The sequence below is a fragment of the Heterocephalus glaber genome, unplaced genomic scaffold, assembly GCF_053883595.1.
Source record: "Heterocephalus glaber isolate CG9 unplaced genomic scaffold, H.glaber_assembly_v1.0 deba00000122, whole genome shotgun sequence".
Taxonomy (NCBI): Eukaryota; Metazoa; Chordata; class Mammalia; order Rodentia; family Bathyergidae; genus Heterocephalus; species Heterocephalus glaber.
Window position 1 is genome coordinate 83,874,887 of NW_028258138.1, and position 18,228 is coordinate 83,893,114.

General features: G+C 41.1%; 1 protein-coding gene across 4 annotated transcripts in view; it reads left to right on the top strand.

Moving 5' to 3' along the window:
• Positions 1 to 15,079, top strand: part of Sppl2a (signal peptide peptidase like 2A) — a 42,317-nt gene extending 27,238 nt beyond the window's left edge. For 3 of the 4 annotated variants that reach the window (XM_087180763.1, XM_087180767.1, XM_087180768.1), the window contains 3 exons: positions 2,219 to 2,296; positions 3,466 to 3,626; positions 11,291 to 11,568. In XM_087180763.1, the coding sequence (XP_087036889.1) occupies positions 2,219 to 2,296; positions 3,466 to 3,626; positions 11,291 to 11,356 (305 nt within the window). In that variant the 3' untranslated portion in view covers positions 11,357 to 11,568. Of the gene's footprint in view, positions 1 to 2,218; positions 2,297 to 3,465; positions 3,627 to 11,290 lie in introns of all 4 variants that reach the window. The other variant, XM_004835417.4, reaches the window with a different exon arrangement.
• The last annotated feature ends 3,149 nt before the right edge of the window (positions 15,080 to 18,228 follow it).

Below are 18,228 nucleotides of genomic sequence, written 5' to 3' on the forward strand. Positions count from 1 at the left end.
ATATGTCCCCAAAGGGCAGAGTTGACAATACATGACTTACTGTTAAGAGCTACATCCTAATTTGGGGGTGTACTGTTTTTTTTAATACGTGGAAATGTGATTACACACCAAATGGGGTAAAAATAATAGAGACCAAAACTAGTTAATTCAAACAACTAATAGTCAAATTATTTTATTTTTAAATGGTTAAATGTCATTCTTACTAATATAAAAATTTTAATACAATCTGAGATTTCTTCAGAGAGGAACAACAAATTTCTTATAAGACATAGGTATTAAGACTTGTTTCTGCATACAGTACTTGCATGTTTACAAATGAGGGCTAGTTTTTCATTGTTTTTTGAACTCTATATTAAAACTCCAAATCACTTTCTGCTGCTAGGAGGACTTTTTGGATCACAATTTGAAATTGCTTTTGTTGATGCCTTTCAATATATTTTTAAATATATATATACATACATGTATTTATTTAAATTGATAAAAGTTGTATATATTGTGTGTAACTTGTTTTGAGATATGTATACATTGTAGAATGACTAAATCAAGCTAATTAACATATGCATTAACTCACATACTTATTTTTTGTGATGAGAACAGTGCTTCTGGCAATTTTTAAGAACAGAACTACCGAGTTCGATCCCTGGTACCAAAAAAAAAAAAAAAAAAAGAACAGAACAAACATGGTGGTGCACACCTGTAATCCCAGCATTCTGAGAGGCTGAGGCAGGAAGATTGCAAATCGAGACCAGCTTGGGCAACATAGTGACTTAGCAAGATACTGTCTCAAAATATAGAAAGGGATGGGGATATAGCTCTGTGGGAAGGCCCTGGATTCAATCTCCAATACCGTAAACACACACACACACACACACACACACACACACACACAGCATACATTGCTGTTATCATCACTGCGTTGTAGTAGATTTCTTGAACTTATTCCTCCCATCTAAATGAAACTACACCTTTGAGCAACACCTTCCCAACCCCTTCCCCTACCCAGCCATTGTTAACCACCATTTTACTCTCTGCTTCTATGAGTTCAACTATTTTAGATTCCACTTATAACTGAGATCACACAGGATTTGTTTTTCTGTGGCTACCTTATTTCTTTTAATGTAATGACCTCTAGGCTTATCCAGGTTGTTACAAATGAGAGAACGTCATTCTTTTTTAAAGGATGGATAATACTGTATTTTGTATATGCACTCTATTCCCTTTATCCATTTAGGACGATTCCCTCTCTTGGCTGTGGTGACTAATACTGCATTGGAATGTGGGTGTCTCTTCCACATCCTGATTCTGTTCCCTTTGGATGTATACCTGTACACCTGGAAGTGGGATTGCTGGATCATATGACAGTTCTTTTTTCAGTTTTTTGAGGCCCCTCCATACTGTTTTTCTAGTGGCTGTACGAGTTTACATTTCTATAAACAGTGTGCAGGGGTTCCTCTTCTCCACATCTCCTCCAACACTTAGCATTCATCTTTGGGGGGCAGTACCAATACCAGGAATGGAACGCAGGGCTTCACACATGCTGGGCAAGCACCCCTGAGTTCACTCCAGGCCGCTCATCTTTGTGCTAATACCCGTTCTCTCATTGTGAGGTAACATCTTATGTGGTTTTAATTTGTATTTCTCTGTGACCTCTGATTTTGAACATTTTGAACATTATGTACCTGTTGGCCGTGTGTATGTCTTCTTTTGAAGAACGTCTGTTCAAATCATTTGCCCTTTCTCTTACACTGGGTTATTGTTTTCCTACTATTGAATTAAGTTCCTACATATTTTGGACATTAACTGTTTGTCCCATGTGCAGTCTGCATATATTCCCACCGCATAGGTCATCTCTTCATTTTGCTGTTTCCTTTGCTATAAAGAAGCTTTTTAGTTTTCTACAATCCTGTTTGTCTGGTCAGTACATTTTCGAAACAAACGCTGAAACATTTTCTCTATGACACGAAATATTGAGCAGTTAATAAAAATCATGTTTTTAAACACTTTAATGACTTGAGGAAGATGTTTAAAATATAATCTTAAATTTGTAAAATCAGAATATAGCACTTTGTACAGTTTGAGGTACTTTACTGATATCCTACTGCAGAAAGGTAAGTTAAATACACATAGTAAGTGTAACACAGTGTTGTCCGTAGTTGGACTTGTATTGCTGTTATTGTTTTTTAAGACAATAATGTAGAGGATATTTTTGTTTTTCTAGGCCTGTTAATTGCATACTGTAGAAGATTTGATGTTCAAACTGGTTCTTCTTCTATATACTATATTTCTTCCACAATTGGTAAAGTTTTATTTCTTCTTACTTTTTTTTAATGTTGTTTTGACTGGAGGAAAAGACAGAAGTCTAAAAATAACAAGTCCTGAATTCTGCTTATTTGCCATACTTTTTTCCATCAAAGAGACAATTATACCTCAGAATTTATATTACAAGGTTTTAGAGGCTTGAAAAGGAAATTAGATGTGAAAAAAATTAAGTTCTATAGATAATGTTTATTAAAATACTAGCACATAATAGCCAGTAAATTGTGTATTACTAGATTTTTTAAAAATAGCATATGGATAGTTATGTTGTATGTTATATAAATTAATTTATAGCACAATTATGTCTCAACTGGACAGCAGAAGTGGTCACTTATACTCTATTTCTGTTATTGAGAAAAGAGTTAATTACAGGAAGTAAGCCCAAAACCACCTCCATACTCCTGCACATACCGAACAGATCTCTCAGAGTCCACACACCCAAGCTCTTGCTGCTTAGAGCCATTAGTTACTATCCTAGCAAGGCTTTCAAGCTCCCTGTGGAGTTAAATCTAGTCACTGAAAGGTGTGTGTTAGGAATGGAGAAGAATGTTCCTAGAAATGACTCTGACAGCTAAGCAAGGGAGAAGATGACAGAAGGAACAAGAAAGGCAGTGTGAGCCCATTAACTGTGGCCTCATCTAAAGGTGGGATCCTAATGGAGTGTGGTGGAGTGAGGGCTCCAGTGCAAAGGCAGGTTGGAGCAGTGCTTTGGGCAACTTGATCACCCTCCCGAACCCTCCCCTTCCTCCACTTTAAAATGAGCAGTTAGACGCGTTGCTTTAACGATCCTTCCAGCCCCGCTCCAGCAGTCTGAGACCCTGAGTCCTTGGGAAAAGGTCAAATGATATTTGGTATGTGCTTCATGAAGAAGCCGAGGGCATGTATAATCAACATGGAGAAGGTTCTTCAGAGAAGCCCTTAGTACTTACAGGGACAGATTTAGTTATCTAAAGTGTGGAACACCTTTAGTGACAGATAATGGATACTTGCAGTTTCCAAACTTGTCAGAAGCTCTGTGAAATATTTTTCTTAAGATATTTGTCTGGGAAAACAATGAAATTATGATAAGAGGTCATGTTGTAAAAATGTCTTCAGAAATATTTGAAAGTTGAAGCAGGGAGAAGTGACTGGTACCTGGTATTCTTGCAGCCTACGCTGTTGGCATGATCCTTACCTTCATTGTTCTGGTGCTGATGAGGAAGGGCCAGCCTGCACTCCTCTACTTAGTACCTTGCACGCTCATTACTGCCTCAATTGTTGCCTGGAGACGGAAGGAAATGAAAAAGTTCTGGAACGGCAGCAGCTATCAGGTACGTGCACACACGAGCTCCCTGAGGAGCCTGTATGTATCAGAGCTGTCAGGTACGAAAACTCACCTCAGATCCGCCAGGGACACAAGACAGCATCGCGACGTGCACTGTCAGAATCCTCATTAAAATAAACTTGATGAAAGATGGGACTATGCTTAAAATTAGGACTGAAGTTTGAGCCTGACCTTAGCTATGTACAGTGAGTCCTAAGGTTTTGCAGATAAAGGTTCTATGTATTCTCTCCAGCGTCCAAGTGCGCCTCACTGGGGCACCCATTTCAGATCGACTTGGAACAAGGGGTCCTTTCTTTAAAATCCCTGAAACAAAGGAAGTCTTGGGGCCAGAGTCTTGTTTGAGCTCTTTCTTCCCAGAAGTTAAACCCCTTTCTTCTTTCCCTAAATGTTCTTTGTATTCCAGCACACACACATACACACACACACACACACAAACACACACGCATGCACACGCGCGCGCACCCCTAGTCTTTTTGCGCTGAAGCTAAGGAGGGCTCGGAAAGCCCCGCCTGCTGAGGCCTAGGCCATGGCGTTGGCCTCTCTGTGAAGGCAGCTCTGGGACAGTGGGCCCTCCTGCCACCCGGGCACCTGGGGCCCACATGGGGAGCTGGTTGGGCCATTACTGGAAGAACAGTCCCGAGTTCGAGTGCACTTTGGGTTCTGTGCAGCGTCTGTCGTGGTGTCAGTTAATGACAGGTGGCCAGCACGTCATCTTACAGGCTGTGTCACTGGGAAAGGCACTAGTTTAGAATCCTTTCAGGTAATTCGTGCCATTTCTTGGAGATTTGTATAAAATAATAATACCTGCCTTGCCTACTGCATATTCATGTACAGAGAGCTAGTTTATGGCCACAGGTCCTTGGCTAAACTAGTAAGGTAGCTTTTAACGTTTCCATGAAGATGACATGCATGCAGATTTTGTTGTTCTTGTTTTTTGTTTTTCTGGTGCTGGGGATCAAACTCAGGGACTCACACACGGCAGGCAAGCACAGATTTTCTATTTTTATAGATTTTTAAAAAATAAAAGTGTATCTTACTGCATACACTCTACTACTAAACTTTGGATATCACATCCCAAAAAGGACTCATTACCTTTTTTTAGAGACAGGGTCTCGCTAAGTAGTTCAGGCTGGCCTTGAACTCATGCCAATCCTCCTGCCTCCACCTCCCAGGTGCTGGGCTCACAGACATGTACCACCACACTGGCAAGGATCATCGTCAGTTTATTAGTTTTATATTTTATATTTCTCCATTTAACAAATATTTATCGACCAGATCTGTGAACTAAGTAGCATTTTAGATTGTGGTGATAGAGGATGAGCAAGTGACACACAACACAGGCCTATTCCCAAGGTCTTGGAGTGCTCTGGTTGACCAGGGAAACCCGGGTGTCGTCTCTCCGATGTGACCGAGGCATCCATAGGGGTGGCGCCCTGGAGCCGAAGAAGGGAGGTGGGTGTTTGTGGGTCCGGGTCAGGGCCGCAGTGCTCAGGAGAGCTCTGACCAATGTTAAATGAATGCTGGCCCCATGAGGGCTGAGCCCCGGGCTTGTCCTGCCCAGCAGGGTCAGGAGGGAAGAGCCAGAGAGGAAGCGAGCAGAAAAGTCTTGCTAGAGTCTCGCAGGCCACATTAACCTGAAGGAGACAAGGCCAAGAAATGAAGAGACAGCTGAGGGGGAGGCTCTCCATGTGGAGGGGGGAGTTCAAGGCCACAGCAAGGAGAGCAGCAGGTTTAGGGAGGAAGATGATGAATTCAGTATTTGACATTGCAAAGTACCGTTAGAACACAGGAAGAGACAAATAATATGAAGAGTGGTCAAAATGCATGGTGAATCTTTAAAAAATTGTTACAAGCCAGATGTGGTGGTACACACCTATTATCTCAGGACTTGGAGGCTGAGGCAGTAGGATTGCTGGAGTTCAAGGCCAGTCCGAACTAACTAGTGAGTTCAAGGCCTGCCTGAATTATAGACCAAGACCCTGTCTCAAAAAACCAAAAAAATATTTTTTTACAGTACAAAATACATTACTATTAATCCCTTTCAAAAATCCTCCCCCTGACTTTGAACACACTTATCCCATGGTGCTGGCCACTTTCTGAAGCCGCTCTGGAGTCCTCTTTCCTGAGTGTCTTTATGAGGTGTGATCAAAAATACAGTGACTGCTGCTGCTGAGCGTCATCCAACAGAAAGGCGCCTCATAAACAGGACACTGCATCCTCGTCCACCTGATTCACTAGTTCTGGCATCATGCAAGTCTCGCTCTGCCCCACAGTCACAAGGACCATGAGAGGGGAACGTTTTATCAGTTCAGGACATCGAGGCAGCCACAAGTCCCACTAAAGAGACTTGGGAAAGAGCACTCCAGAGCTGCTCTCAACAGAGGCAAGAACCGTGGAATGAGCGTGTTCACAATGAAGGGGAGGGTTTTGAGGGAAAGTAATGGCAGTTATTTTACTGTCATAATTTTTAAAAACATAAACACTCACATATTCCCCATCCCCACCCCAAGTTGAGTGCATGGGTCTGCGGGACAGAGTTAGCCTGGCTGCAGGTGGGGTTCGGGCGAAGGCACGGGACAGGCTGGCCTTCAGGGGTGTCCACCAGGTGGGCACTGTCAGGCTCCGAGGGAGGTCAGGACAGAGGATAAGTCATGGGGACTAAAGCTTGGCTTAATTAGAATTTAAGTCTGGGACTGTCAGAATTCTGTATGTTTCCTGTTATTTTCATCACCATTTTTTTTTACTTGTGAGAAAGTCCTTTCCCTTCAGTGCAGCTCTTAAGTATTTTGTTATAAAAATAGGTACTTACCATAGAAAATTTGGAAAATGTAAAAAAAAAATACAAGAAAATCAAATCCACCCATAATCCTGCCACCTGGAGATAGCTAAGGTTGACGGCAGTTCCCTTAGGCCTCTCCAGATGGTGCGTAGATGATGTCTTAGTAGTTCCTAGATTGCTTTTTCAGTGCATTTCCATTTCACATTCCTTGTAAAAATCATTTCGATGGCCGTGTGATAGTCTCTCATGGGCATGTAGCGTCCTTTCCCGTTTAGTTTGACCGACCCAGAAATTCCTCTCTAAGATTATCCAGAAAATGACTGAAACTGTGGGCAAAACTAATGTGAACAGTTGTTTGCTCCAGTACTTCTGCTCTTCTTTGTTCTATTTTGGTGATGTACAGGTTAATATTATTGGCAGTTAATGTTCTAAAACCTTTATGTGGACCCCAACCCTGTTTTCACTTCTATAATTTTTCTGCTTGTGCGTTTTTAGTTATAGAGTAATGCATATTTGCATTTTTTAAACAAGAAACACAAAAATGTTGAAAGTAAAAGTGGAAGACTGTTTTCTGACCACCCCATGCCTCTCCCATCCTCAAGAAGGACTGACCAGCTGGGCAAATGGTGCATACCTTAATCCCAGATGCTTAGGAGGCTGAGGCAGGAAAATCTCAAGTTGGAGGCCAGCCTACACAACTTAGTGAGATCCTGTCTCCAAAACTCACAAGGCCTGGGGTAGGGCAGGGTAGCTCAGTGCTCCCTGGGTTTGGTCCCTAGTACCACAGATGGGGGTGGGGACAACTACTCTGAATAGTTTGCAGTTCCTCTCTCTTTGTGACAACTCACACTGGAAATAGTGAATATTTAGGGTTGTTCTATACTTTAATTCATTAATGCTGCATTTCCCTGAAACTCTCCATAGCTCATTTGTGTCCGTGGTTGATTCTAGCACCTTTCTTGCTTGCTGTCTCCATGGTGTTTATTAAGAGAAAGGCACTTAGATAAAGAAGAGATTCAACCAAGGAGCACGTTCATCTTCCCTCAGGGACTGTCCAACTCTCACCCTTAAAAATTAGGATCGCGAAAGGGCTAAAATTAAATTTAAATTTAAAAAAATTAGGATCGGGGAAAAAAATGATGATTCACTTCCTAGCAGCTGCCTACAAAGGCAGAGTTGCTGCCACCGGACACAGACCCGTAACAGACCAGTGAGACGGGCATGCCTGATGTGACAGGCAGCAGGTGCTAGGGACATCTGCTTCAGAGCTCTGAAAACACCATCAGTGGGATTATAAACTGCCCACCTTGCCTATCATCCCAGCACTCGGGAGGCCGAGGCAAGAGGATTGCTGTGAACTTAAGGGCAGCCTGGGCTACGTGGTGAGACCCTGTCTCAAAAAAACTTGCCAAAATATATTTGTTACTATTTGTGGAAGCTGAGAGTTTTTGTTTTGGTTTGTTGATTTAGTTATTTTTCAATTCATTAGCTAGGTTTTTATTTTCCTAGTTTAAATATACTACCTTGGAGGTTTTTTTTGGTGGGGGCGATCGAACTCAGAACCTTGTGCTTGCGAGGCAGGCAGCGTCACCGGAGCTAAATCCCCAGCCCTTCCTAGTTTAAATATTACAACTTAGAATTTCTGTTAAATCTGGTTCCTTTAACTTATTTGTAAAAGGAAAAAATCCTAAGTCATCACAAGCCCCAGAAAAAAAATTGTTTAGACTCAGCTATTTTTTCATTGTGTACCAAATTTTAAAATAATGAAGAACTAAAATTTTAGGCAATTTAGTAACAGAGCATTAAAAATTACTGTCAGGAGAGAGTGCATTTTTCCAGAAAACTAGCCCTTTTGGAAGCTATATAATGTAATTCCTTCACAAAATTATTGCCCTGTTCATGTGGAGAAGAAAAAACTCTTACTGCTTGAGTCTGACCTTTAAAGTCAGAATTAGTTCAGTTTGCTGTTGTGAGGAAAGTAGATTCTAGTGGGGCTTTGGGGGGGGGGATTTTGTTTCTTTCTTTCTTTGTTTTTGTTTGTTCTGTTTTTTGAGACATAGTCTTGCTTTAGTTCAGGCTTGCCCTGAACTCATTACATAGCCCAGGCTAACCTCGAACTCAAGGCGATCCTCCTACCTCTGCTTCCCAAGTGCTGGGATTACAGGCATTCACCACCATGCCTGGCTATTATAGTGTTTACCATCTATTCTGGCAAGTTACTTCATCTCTGAGGATTCTGTCTCCTTGTTCATAAAATGAAATTGAATTTTCAAAACAAAAAATCACATCAAATGATTAGTCTGTGTGTCAAAATAATTATGACTCTGCTTGATGTTTCTCTCAAGAGAAAAAATATCCTTATTTATTTATTGCACACTAATTAAACTAAAGCTTACTAGAAAATCAAATCAATGGAACTGAGTGCTGTGGCTCTTGAAACCCTCCAGAATAAAAGGTTAGGGAAATACACTGCAACTAACAGTGGGCTGGAGAAAAGAGTTTACAGTTAAGATTTCCAAATGTGCAGTGTTTTAATGAATTCTATACAAACGTTGCTGCTTTTGATCAGAGAAATTTATAGAAAAGGCTCAAAGACTCCTAGTCAAACGCCGAAGTATTTCTACGAAGTCTCCATCTTACAGCAAGAAACGAGGAACAGTTTGGCCACTAAAGATCGGGTAAAAAGATGGTCAGGGCCCTGGAGGCCCCAGTGGGAAGGGGGAGGAGGCCCAGGCACTTTGCCCACCATGCTCGCGACCCGGTGCTTCGGATTCAGTGTTTCCTGCTCTGGGTTGGGGACATCTGGCTCTGCACACTGAAGTGTCCTGGCGTGGGACCCCGCCTCAATATGAAGTTTATTAGGGTTTCATAATGACTGCCTAACATGTTCCACTTCTGGTGAGTTTCTACAGTATTTTCTGTGCACGAGCGTTTTGACTGTAACCCTCCCTGCACAGTCAGAGGTCAGATGCAGGTTTTTCTACTTGTAGTGTGATGTTGTCACTCAAAAAGCTTAGAGTTTGAGAATATTTTGGATTTGGGATTTTTGGATTAAGGAAGCTCAACCTGTACCAGAAGTTTTTCTTTTTTCTTTTTTGGTACTGGAGATTGAACCCCAGGTGTTCTACATCCCAGCCCCTTTTTCATTTTTTATTTTTGAGTCAGGGTCTTGCTAAATTTGCCCAGGATGAAAAAAAAAAAAATTTGCCCAGGATGGCTTTGAACTTGTAATCTTCCTGCCTCAGCCTCCTAGAGTGCTGGGATTGCAGGTGTGTACCGCCTCACCTGGTCACTCACTTTATTTTATATAGCTTGTTTTATGTTTGATTACTCCAAAATAATAGCAACAAATTTGGTACCTACAAAAATGACTGTAGTTTAATGTTTCATGGTTTTTTATTTTATTTTATATTTTTTGAGACAGGGTGTCTTTATGTAGTCCAGGCTGGCCTTGAACTTCTGGCAATCCTGCCTCAGCCTCCTGGGTGCTGGGACTATAGGCGTGCACCACCGTGTCCTGCTAGTTTGTTGTTGTTGTTGTTGTTGTTTTTGGTACCTGGGATCAAACTCAGGACCTTGCCTCGAGGCAGGCAGCCGGAACCACTGAGCTGAATCCCCAGCCCCATGTCCGGCTACTTTAATGTTTTAAAAGTACCTCACTTATGAAATAGCATATGGCAATCATGATAATATTATGAGAGCTGCAAAACACAATTGGGAAGCTTACACACACACACACATGCACACACACCCCCCAAATGTCTAGCAGTCGCTGGGTATAAGATGGAGCATTACAGCTGTATCTCATGAAGAATTAAATGAAAATGATGTATAACATCAGTTAAAAGCACCATGGGTTTAAACATTGAGAGAGGCCGGACGTGGTGGTCTCAAAAAACTAAAAAAAAAAAAAAAAAAGACACAACCGTGGAGAGAGGCATACATACCCACCTGGCAGGGGGAATGTTTAAAATTCAAAGTAAAGGAAATACAAGGGAGAAGCAACCCTAACTTCTTTCGAGGACCTAATTGCTGCAGGTTTTGTTTGGAGAAGGGAGGAGTAGAAAAGAGGCATTCTGGAAACGGAGACGAACAAAGCTTTGGTGAGGATGGACCAGGCTCAGGGAGAGACAGAAAGGTTCTCAAGCTCGCTTGCTTAGCTAGGACAGGGGCCGCCCTGCCCTGCTCTGCCCCGGGCGGCCCCCAAGGCTCCCGTTGTCCGGGCCTGGCCCAGGGCCTTCCTCCTCAGGCCACAGCCTTCGCCTGGGCTGCCCTGCCTCCCCCAACCTGCCTCCCCCGCCTTCCTGACCCATCCTGCGGCCCGCTGGCCTCTGCCTGCCTCTGCCTTCCCGAGACCCTTCCGCTTTGGCCTGGGCCCCAGTGTCTTTGCGCCTCGAGGCTCCGGCCCTGTGCCTGGGAGATGGGACGAGGGAGCAGAGCCGGGTTCCAAAAGGAGCGGCAGGGCCCTTCTAGCATCGCTGTAGGTCGTCACCTCCAGTTTGCGACACTGTTCCCTGCGGCCCACAAAATGGAAACTTCCCGCCCACCCAGAGCGAAACAGGCCTCAGCTGCAGAGTCGAATCCTGCTGCTATAGGTTTCAGAATTGGAGACGACAACAACAAAATTACACTGAATGATTTCTCTTATTGGTCTGTGTGTCAGAGTAATTGTGACATTCTGCGTCTCCAGTAAAATCTGGAATTGTTTTGCTAAATTAGTGAATGGCAAGATCAAGTAGAAGGGCGGGGATTTAGCTCAGTGGCACTGCACCTACTTCTCAAGCGCAAGGTCCTGAGTTCGATTCCCGGTACTGCAAAGAAAGATCAAGTTGAAAATTTGCATATTTCTGACATATTTTATTTGTTCCTAGATGATGAACTATTCAACAAATGAAGAAAACTCAGTGACTGCTGACGAACAGATTGCCCAGCCATAGTACTGTGTAGACCTGCAGTAACATGTTCTTGATTTTTTACCGATAGAGTCTGACTTTTTAAATCTACTTTTGAATTGACATTCTGAAAGCATTTTTGGTGACATGTTTGCAAATATATATTTCTACGAGCTGGTATCGACAATCATATCAGAAAGAATTAAAATGCATTTACTTTTAATTATATTAAAGTTGTGCCTTCACAATGAACAAAAGCATATGGTCTGTGTAATTTCCAAGATGCATTATATACACTATATACTTTTTAAATTCCTTGGCCCACCCCTGTGCTTGCCTTACTGAAATATTTCCTTCGGAGCTAATAACAGGTCGAAGTATTAACTGTCAAAGCAAGTCTCCGCACAGAGTTTTTTGCTAAAGAATTATGCATGTTTTATCCCCTCCCAGGGAATAACTAAGATCATGCAAGAAGGCAGCTGTTCAACAGGGAAAGCCCTTACATCATGGTGAGGTTATAAATATATAATTTGGGAATAAATATAAACATTTTTGTAATATAAGTTTGTAAAAATTACAAACTATTTTTTAAACTTGAGAAGCTGAATTACTTCTGATGTACTACATTCGAATATTTTTCCAGGTATAGAGAAGCATAATGTATAGAACTAGTCATTAGAGGACACGGGAACTGAAATGTGGTTCATAGTAAACCATCATTTTCTTGAAGATATAGCTTTCATTTCTCTTTTTTTGTTTTAATAAGCAATAATTATAATTGCAACAGGGACTATTTTAAGAATACCCCATTGGGTGGTGGTTTGGCATTGTAGTATCACTGTCACATGAGTTGTTTTTGGTTTTTTGAGACGGTCTCACTATGTAGTTTAGGCTGGCTTTGAACTCACTGTGTAGCCCAACCAGGTCTCAAACTCGAAGCAATCCTCCTGTCTCAGCTTCTCAAGTGCTGGGATTACAGGCATGCCCCACCTCGCCCAGCCCAGCTTTCCTTTTGTACTTTCAGTTTCACTTTGGTATTTCACATCTTTGAAATTTGATTCTATTGATGCTAAACTTTGATCTTTAAAAAAAAATTTTGTCAAATTATAAATGCTTATGGCTCATTGTCTGAGAGTCACCTCCCTAACAATTCCCCTAATCTCCACCCCTTTCCCTGTGGGTCACTACAGCTAACCGTGAGGAAGATGGTTTCCTAAAGTGGGAAATACCAGTGGAAGGTTGTAGCCGGTGTTCTCATGTGCAGAATAAGTACGTTAGGCCAGTTAATCATGCCGATAACTTCCAACTTGGAAACTCTTTCCTCATTCTTTGCAAAAATCTCCAGTGTGGCCTTAACCACGACCTGACCCCTCATCAGAGATCAAGTTGTCTTTTCTTTATCTTTTACTTTCTCTAAGAAAGTTCCAAATGGCAGGCCATTGAAGAGGCAGCAAGATTTTGCATGTCTGTGCAAATGATGCAGAAAATATGTGTGCAGATATTTTATTTTAAGGCCAATTCAACTTACTAAAAGATAAAAAATAGCCAGGCGTGGTGGCACATGCCTGTGATCCGAGCTCTCTGGAAAGCTGAGGCAGAAGGATTGCAAGTTTGAGCCCAGCCCAGACAACTTAGTGAGACTGTCTCAACAGAGAGAATGAAAGAAAGAAAAGAAAGAAGAAAAGATAAAGGGAGGAAAGCTGGGGACATAGCTCAGTCCAAAGGCCCTGAGTTCAATCACTAGTATTTAAAAAAAAAGCTGAGCATGGTGGTGCATGTCTGTAATCCTAGCACTCTGGGAGGCAGAGGCAGAAGACTCAAATACAAGCCAGATCAGTCATTAGTGAGACCCTCAAAAAGGCTGGGCATGTGGCTCAGTGAGAAGCTCTGAGTTTAATCTCTACTACCAAAAACAAAACAAAGCCAAACAGTAAAGGTGCATATCTCCAGTGATGAATCTCATTATATTATACACCTAAAACGTACCAATAAAAGGATATACAAAAAAAAGCAAAACAAAAAATAATGCTTTTTTAAAATTGATCAGAGCTTTGATGTTTAAACTAAATTGAATATTAGATGCTTTTGTTTAATTGTTAATACAGTTATAGGTCCTTTTGTGAATGGCGGATGACTTACTGATAAGTAGGAGTTAACCTTAATTTTCTTCCATTATATAAAGTTTGGATTTTTTCCCAAAGAACTTAATTTATTTGGCAGATTCTGATAGAGAGAGGAAAGATTAAGTGCCATTTTAAAACTCCAAGTATATTTTCATTTATAATGCCAGTACTATGCTTGCCAAAATACAGCTTTTTTAGTAAAATTACCTGGACTCATCTAAGCTTTATGATACTCAAAAGCCTCAACCACCTTTTATGAAGAATAGCAAAGTTACTGGGTTTTTTGTTTTGTCTCAACTACATTGAAATAAGACAATTTCCCCAAAATAATTTTGTTTCATTAAGGACTCATATATTAAGTTCATGTCCTAGATTGTAGATTTTACTCCAAGGAAACATTAACTAGTGTATCTAGAAATCTGAGTCACTTGGTACAACTTCTACTTTATCCAAGCGTTAATTAGGAAGTCAACCTTGTCTAGTTTGCTGTTAAACTCTTACTGATGGGCCGAGGGTGCAGCTCATGGGTAGAGAGTGCTTGTCTGGCATGCACCAGGCCCTAGGTTTGATCCCCAGCACCAAGGGAAAAAATAAAGAATATTACAGATTAAAAAGAAAAACATAACACAGAATGAAATTCCTAGAGTCAGTCCTTAATATATTGTACTTAAATAATCCTCCTAGTACCTAGTTGAAAATAGTTATTTAAAGAAATTTTTAAAAAAAGAAATTAAAGTACACACTGCCTGCCCCATAAGCGCAAGGTCCTGAGTTCAATCTCCGGTACCAAAAAAAAAAAAATTTACAGAAATGTTTTATATTGGGAGCCAAAATGAACAAAAATGAAAATTTAACTCTTCGCGTTTACCTACCATCCATGACTTGAAGAAGAAGAGAGCTTGAGTTTTTCTTAACCATGTCTTAAAAACAGTAAATACGTTGTATTTGTTAATACTGCAAAAAAGTTATCTCCTAAGAAGTCCTTCTGAACATTTTGTGACTTATCAAATAGAAATCACTAAATATCTCAAATTAAAATGTACGTAGTTTTTCCATCAGTTTAGTTCAGCAAAAATAAATGTGAGGCTCATGAGGAGAGATCTTGCTGCCCTGACACACTGGGGGTTTTTCTAGCTTGTAAACTTTCTTTGATTATCGACTCTTTGTCAGTTGAGTCTGCAACTTATTGTTCTTTTAAAAGAAGAGACTTTTGGTCCATGTGGTATTTTCATTTATATATTTTAGTTACATCCCCATAGAGATTTTGGTGGAATAGTATGTAATAAGTACAATTGAGCTTTCCAGTTTTCCTTGCTCAAGTTCTGTTTTAGAGATAAACAAAAAGCTTTTATATATTGAACTAAAATTACTTGAACTGATTTATTTAAGCTTGAGCTCTAAAATGTTAGCCTGATCTCAGCCAATGAAATTTCAGAAACATAAGAATTGTGTCTCAAGCTAGTGGGATATACCAGTTTGAAGAGGCTTTATAGTTTCCTTTAAAAAAAAAAAAGACTGGGCCGGGGATTTAGCTCCGTGGTACTGTGCCTGCCTTGCAAGCACAAGGTCCTGAGTTTGATCCCCAGTATCAAAAAAACAAAAAAAAGAAAGAAAAAAGGCTGAATTTATTCAAGATGATTCAAAATGAGCAGTTCTACAGTTTAAAATTTTAGTGCCCTATTTGCCTCAGGATAATTCTAAAGGGGGCAAGGTTAATAGAATACTGAATATAAATCACTTTATGTTTTCTAGAAGAAAAATATTCTGGATTCAAGGGATCTGAATCAAATTATTCACCTCTTTGGAATATGTTTCTCTACTGTGTTAGAGTACTGTGTTTAGAGTTTTTAAAAAATTTGACAGTAATATATAGGCCGTTATATAGCAAAGACTATAAATGTAAATTGCCTTGTTTAATGTTTCTTTAAGATGGCCTTTGTATTTGAAAATGTTCATTAGAGAACAAATTATTTTTAAAACAAAAATTTAAGGTCAACCTTATTGGCAAGTAAGAGGCAACTAAAAGAAGGCAAAGTATTTATTGTCATCATGTGGTTCCTGAAAGTATCATAAATAACTTTTCTACTCCTATGGAATATAGATTTTTAAAAATATATATAAAGTTTATCCAGTTAATTTGGGACATTTCCCAGTAGGACAAGTTAATATAAATTAGTTTTTGCCATTTTTGTTTTACTTTCTGTTGTATTTTGCTCAAATGGGAACCTTTTTAAAAATGCATGATTGGATTTTTACCTTTTTTTACATGATTGCTTTAAGCATGGGATTTTTTAGATACTTTGATATGTAAGTTAGTATAAATTCTTTTATAACACTACTAGGCTTTATTTTTTTATGGAATATGATTTCAACTTTAAAATATTTTGCAGCATTAATTTACAGCACTTTATTCATGATGTGCCAATATTGACAAGAAAACAATTTTTAATGTATTGACTTCATTGTAGTATTCAATAAATTCTATTTTAAAATAAAAGTTGAATTTGTTTTATTTTGTGTGGTGAAAAAATAATTGAAAATGATGCAGAAATGTTCTTGATCATGGTTACATAACAAAAAAATGGTAAGAACTTATGAAATTGTGTAATTATTTAGATCTGACATTATTGTTAAAACCCAGATTCAGGCCGGTGATTTAGCTTGGTGGTTCTGCCGCCTGCTTCACAAGTGCAAGATCCTGAGTTTGACCCTTGGTACCAAAAAAAAAAGCACCCAGATTTCATAGGTGGTTTTTTTCTTCTCAATTAAATGGAGTCCTTTATTATCATAGCCGGCTGATCCAGAATGACTTGTGCCAAAAAGAGCTCCATAGATGGTATTTGCTGGAAATTTGTGTTGCTGCACACCGGCACCTAATATTTACAAATGGACTTAAAGACTGTTATTTGTAGCTTTGCCAATACTGTTCCAACAAATGACATCCTCACTGCCGTAGAACATGCTTGCTTTTGGGGTGGTGTTGGACATGGAGCCCAGCGGTTCCTGCTGCTGACCGAGCGCTCTGCCTCTGAGCCGTACCTGGAGACCAGCCTGCCCTGGGTCCGCAGTTCATGGTGATGATATGATGAGACCTCAGGCCCTGGGGCAGGACCCTGGCTCCAGCCCACTGCCCACCCTCCTGCAGCGGTCAGCATGGCCGCCCCTGAGGAGAGGGGACGCTTCTCCCCTGTATACTTTTGTGCCTTTTGCATTTTCTATCATATGGTTCCACTAAATTTCAGAATACAAATAATCGTAAAAATCTATTGAAAATTATTTTGTTCTTAAGAGGTATTCATGCTGAGACAGGGCTGACCACAGAGGGACAAAAGGCAAGGCTGGGACAACAGGTTCACACCCTGGGCTCAGTAAGCCATCGCCCTTTCTACCATGGGAGGTTGGAAGCACAGGGCTACCCTGTGTTCTTTTCAACAGATCCATCGGGGACTGATGAAACCACAGAAGCCATATTTACACAAAATGGAGGGTTGTTACCAGAAAAGCCTAATATACCCTCCAGCTTCCCCTGCCCTTGGCTGACGTCAAAGTCAAATCACTGCCTTTGGAGGTCGCCCGGCTGGCTTTGCTGTGGATAACACCTCCGACCTGTGGTTCAGACAGTGGGTCTCTAGATTACTTCTTAGCTATCTGAGGGGTGGGTGCTTTGGGGTTTGGGGTTTGGGGTTTGGGGGCTCTATTTTGTTTTTGTGGCACTAGGGCTTAAACCCTGGAGTCTGGTACTGAGCTACATCTCCAGCCTTTTTTTGGTGTCCGGGATGGAACTCGGAACCTTGTGCTTGCGAGGCAGGTGGCGGAACCACTGAGCTAAATCCCCAGCCCTCCAGACTTTATTTTTAAGGTTTTAGACAGGGACTCGCCAAGCAGCTGAGTTGCCCTGGCTGGGCTAGAACTTGACCACTCTTGCCAGAACCCTGAGCCCTCACTTGGGCCTGCAGATGTGAGATGGGGGAGGAGCAGGAGAAAGAGGGCCTGGCGTCTCTTGTGTCTACCTGCTTTGCTGCCTTCACCTCCAGGTCCTGTGCTCAGCTCTGCATGTATTGATTGCCCACTGTGGCTGGTCTGTTGCTTTGTTTTCTCTCTCTCTCTCTTCTGTCCCCACATTTGTGTTCTTAGCAATAGCCCCATCTTAAGGCCCATCCCCACAAGAGCAGGATGTTCTGCACAGAACGATGGTGCCAACCTCACAAAAATTCAGCCTCCGGAACAAGCTGACCATGACTGCCTGGTGGTCACAGGAGAGCCATCTTTTGGAAGCATGGCCCTCGTCAGGGGACACTTTCTGGATTTCACCCACCCCAGCCCACAGACCCATCAAAGCTCACTTATCCCCATTTTAGGAGCAGCTGGACCCCCTCACCCAGGCTGACTCCTTCAGCTGCAGCCCCACACTCAGCGAAGTTCCCCATCAAATGCGTGTTGCTCACAATACTTGGCTTAGTGTCCTTTCCACGGCTTCCGGGCCTAAGGATCCTGCGTGGTATTTGATACTAACAGCTGGGTCACTCTTACCATTTTCCTCACTAAGCCTTGGGAACAGTCTGATGTGTGTGATAGACATAAAGGGAGAAATACTTAAGCAAATGTCCAATTTTTTTGTCTTTAGATTTAAATAAAATTCATCATCCTCTAAGACTACATTTATTAGCTTGAAATTAATTTTATTTAGCTAGAAAAATAGGAAGTACTAAATTGTATATTAGGGTCTTTTCGCCTTTTTTTTCTTTTTGTACTAGGGATTGAACCCAGGGCCTTTGCACTGAGCTACATCCTCAG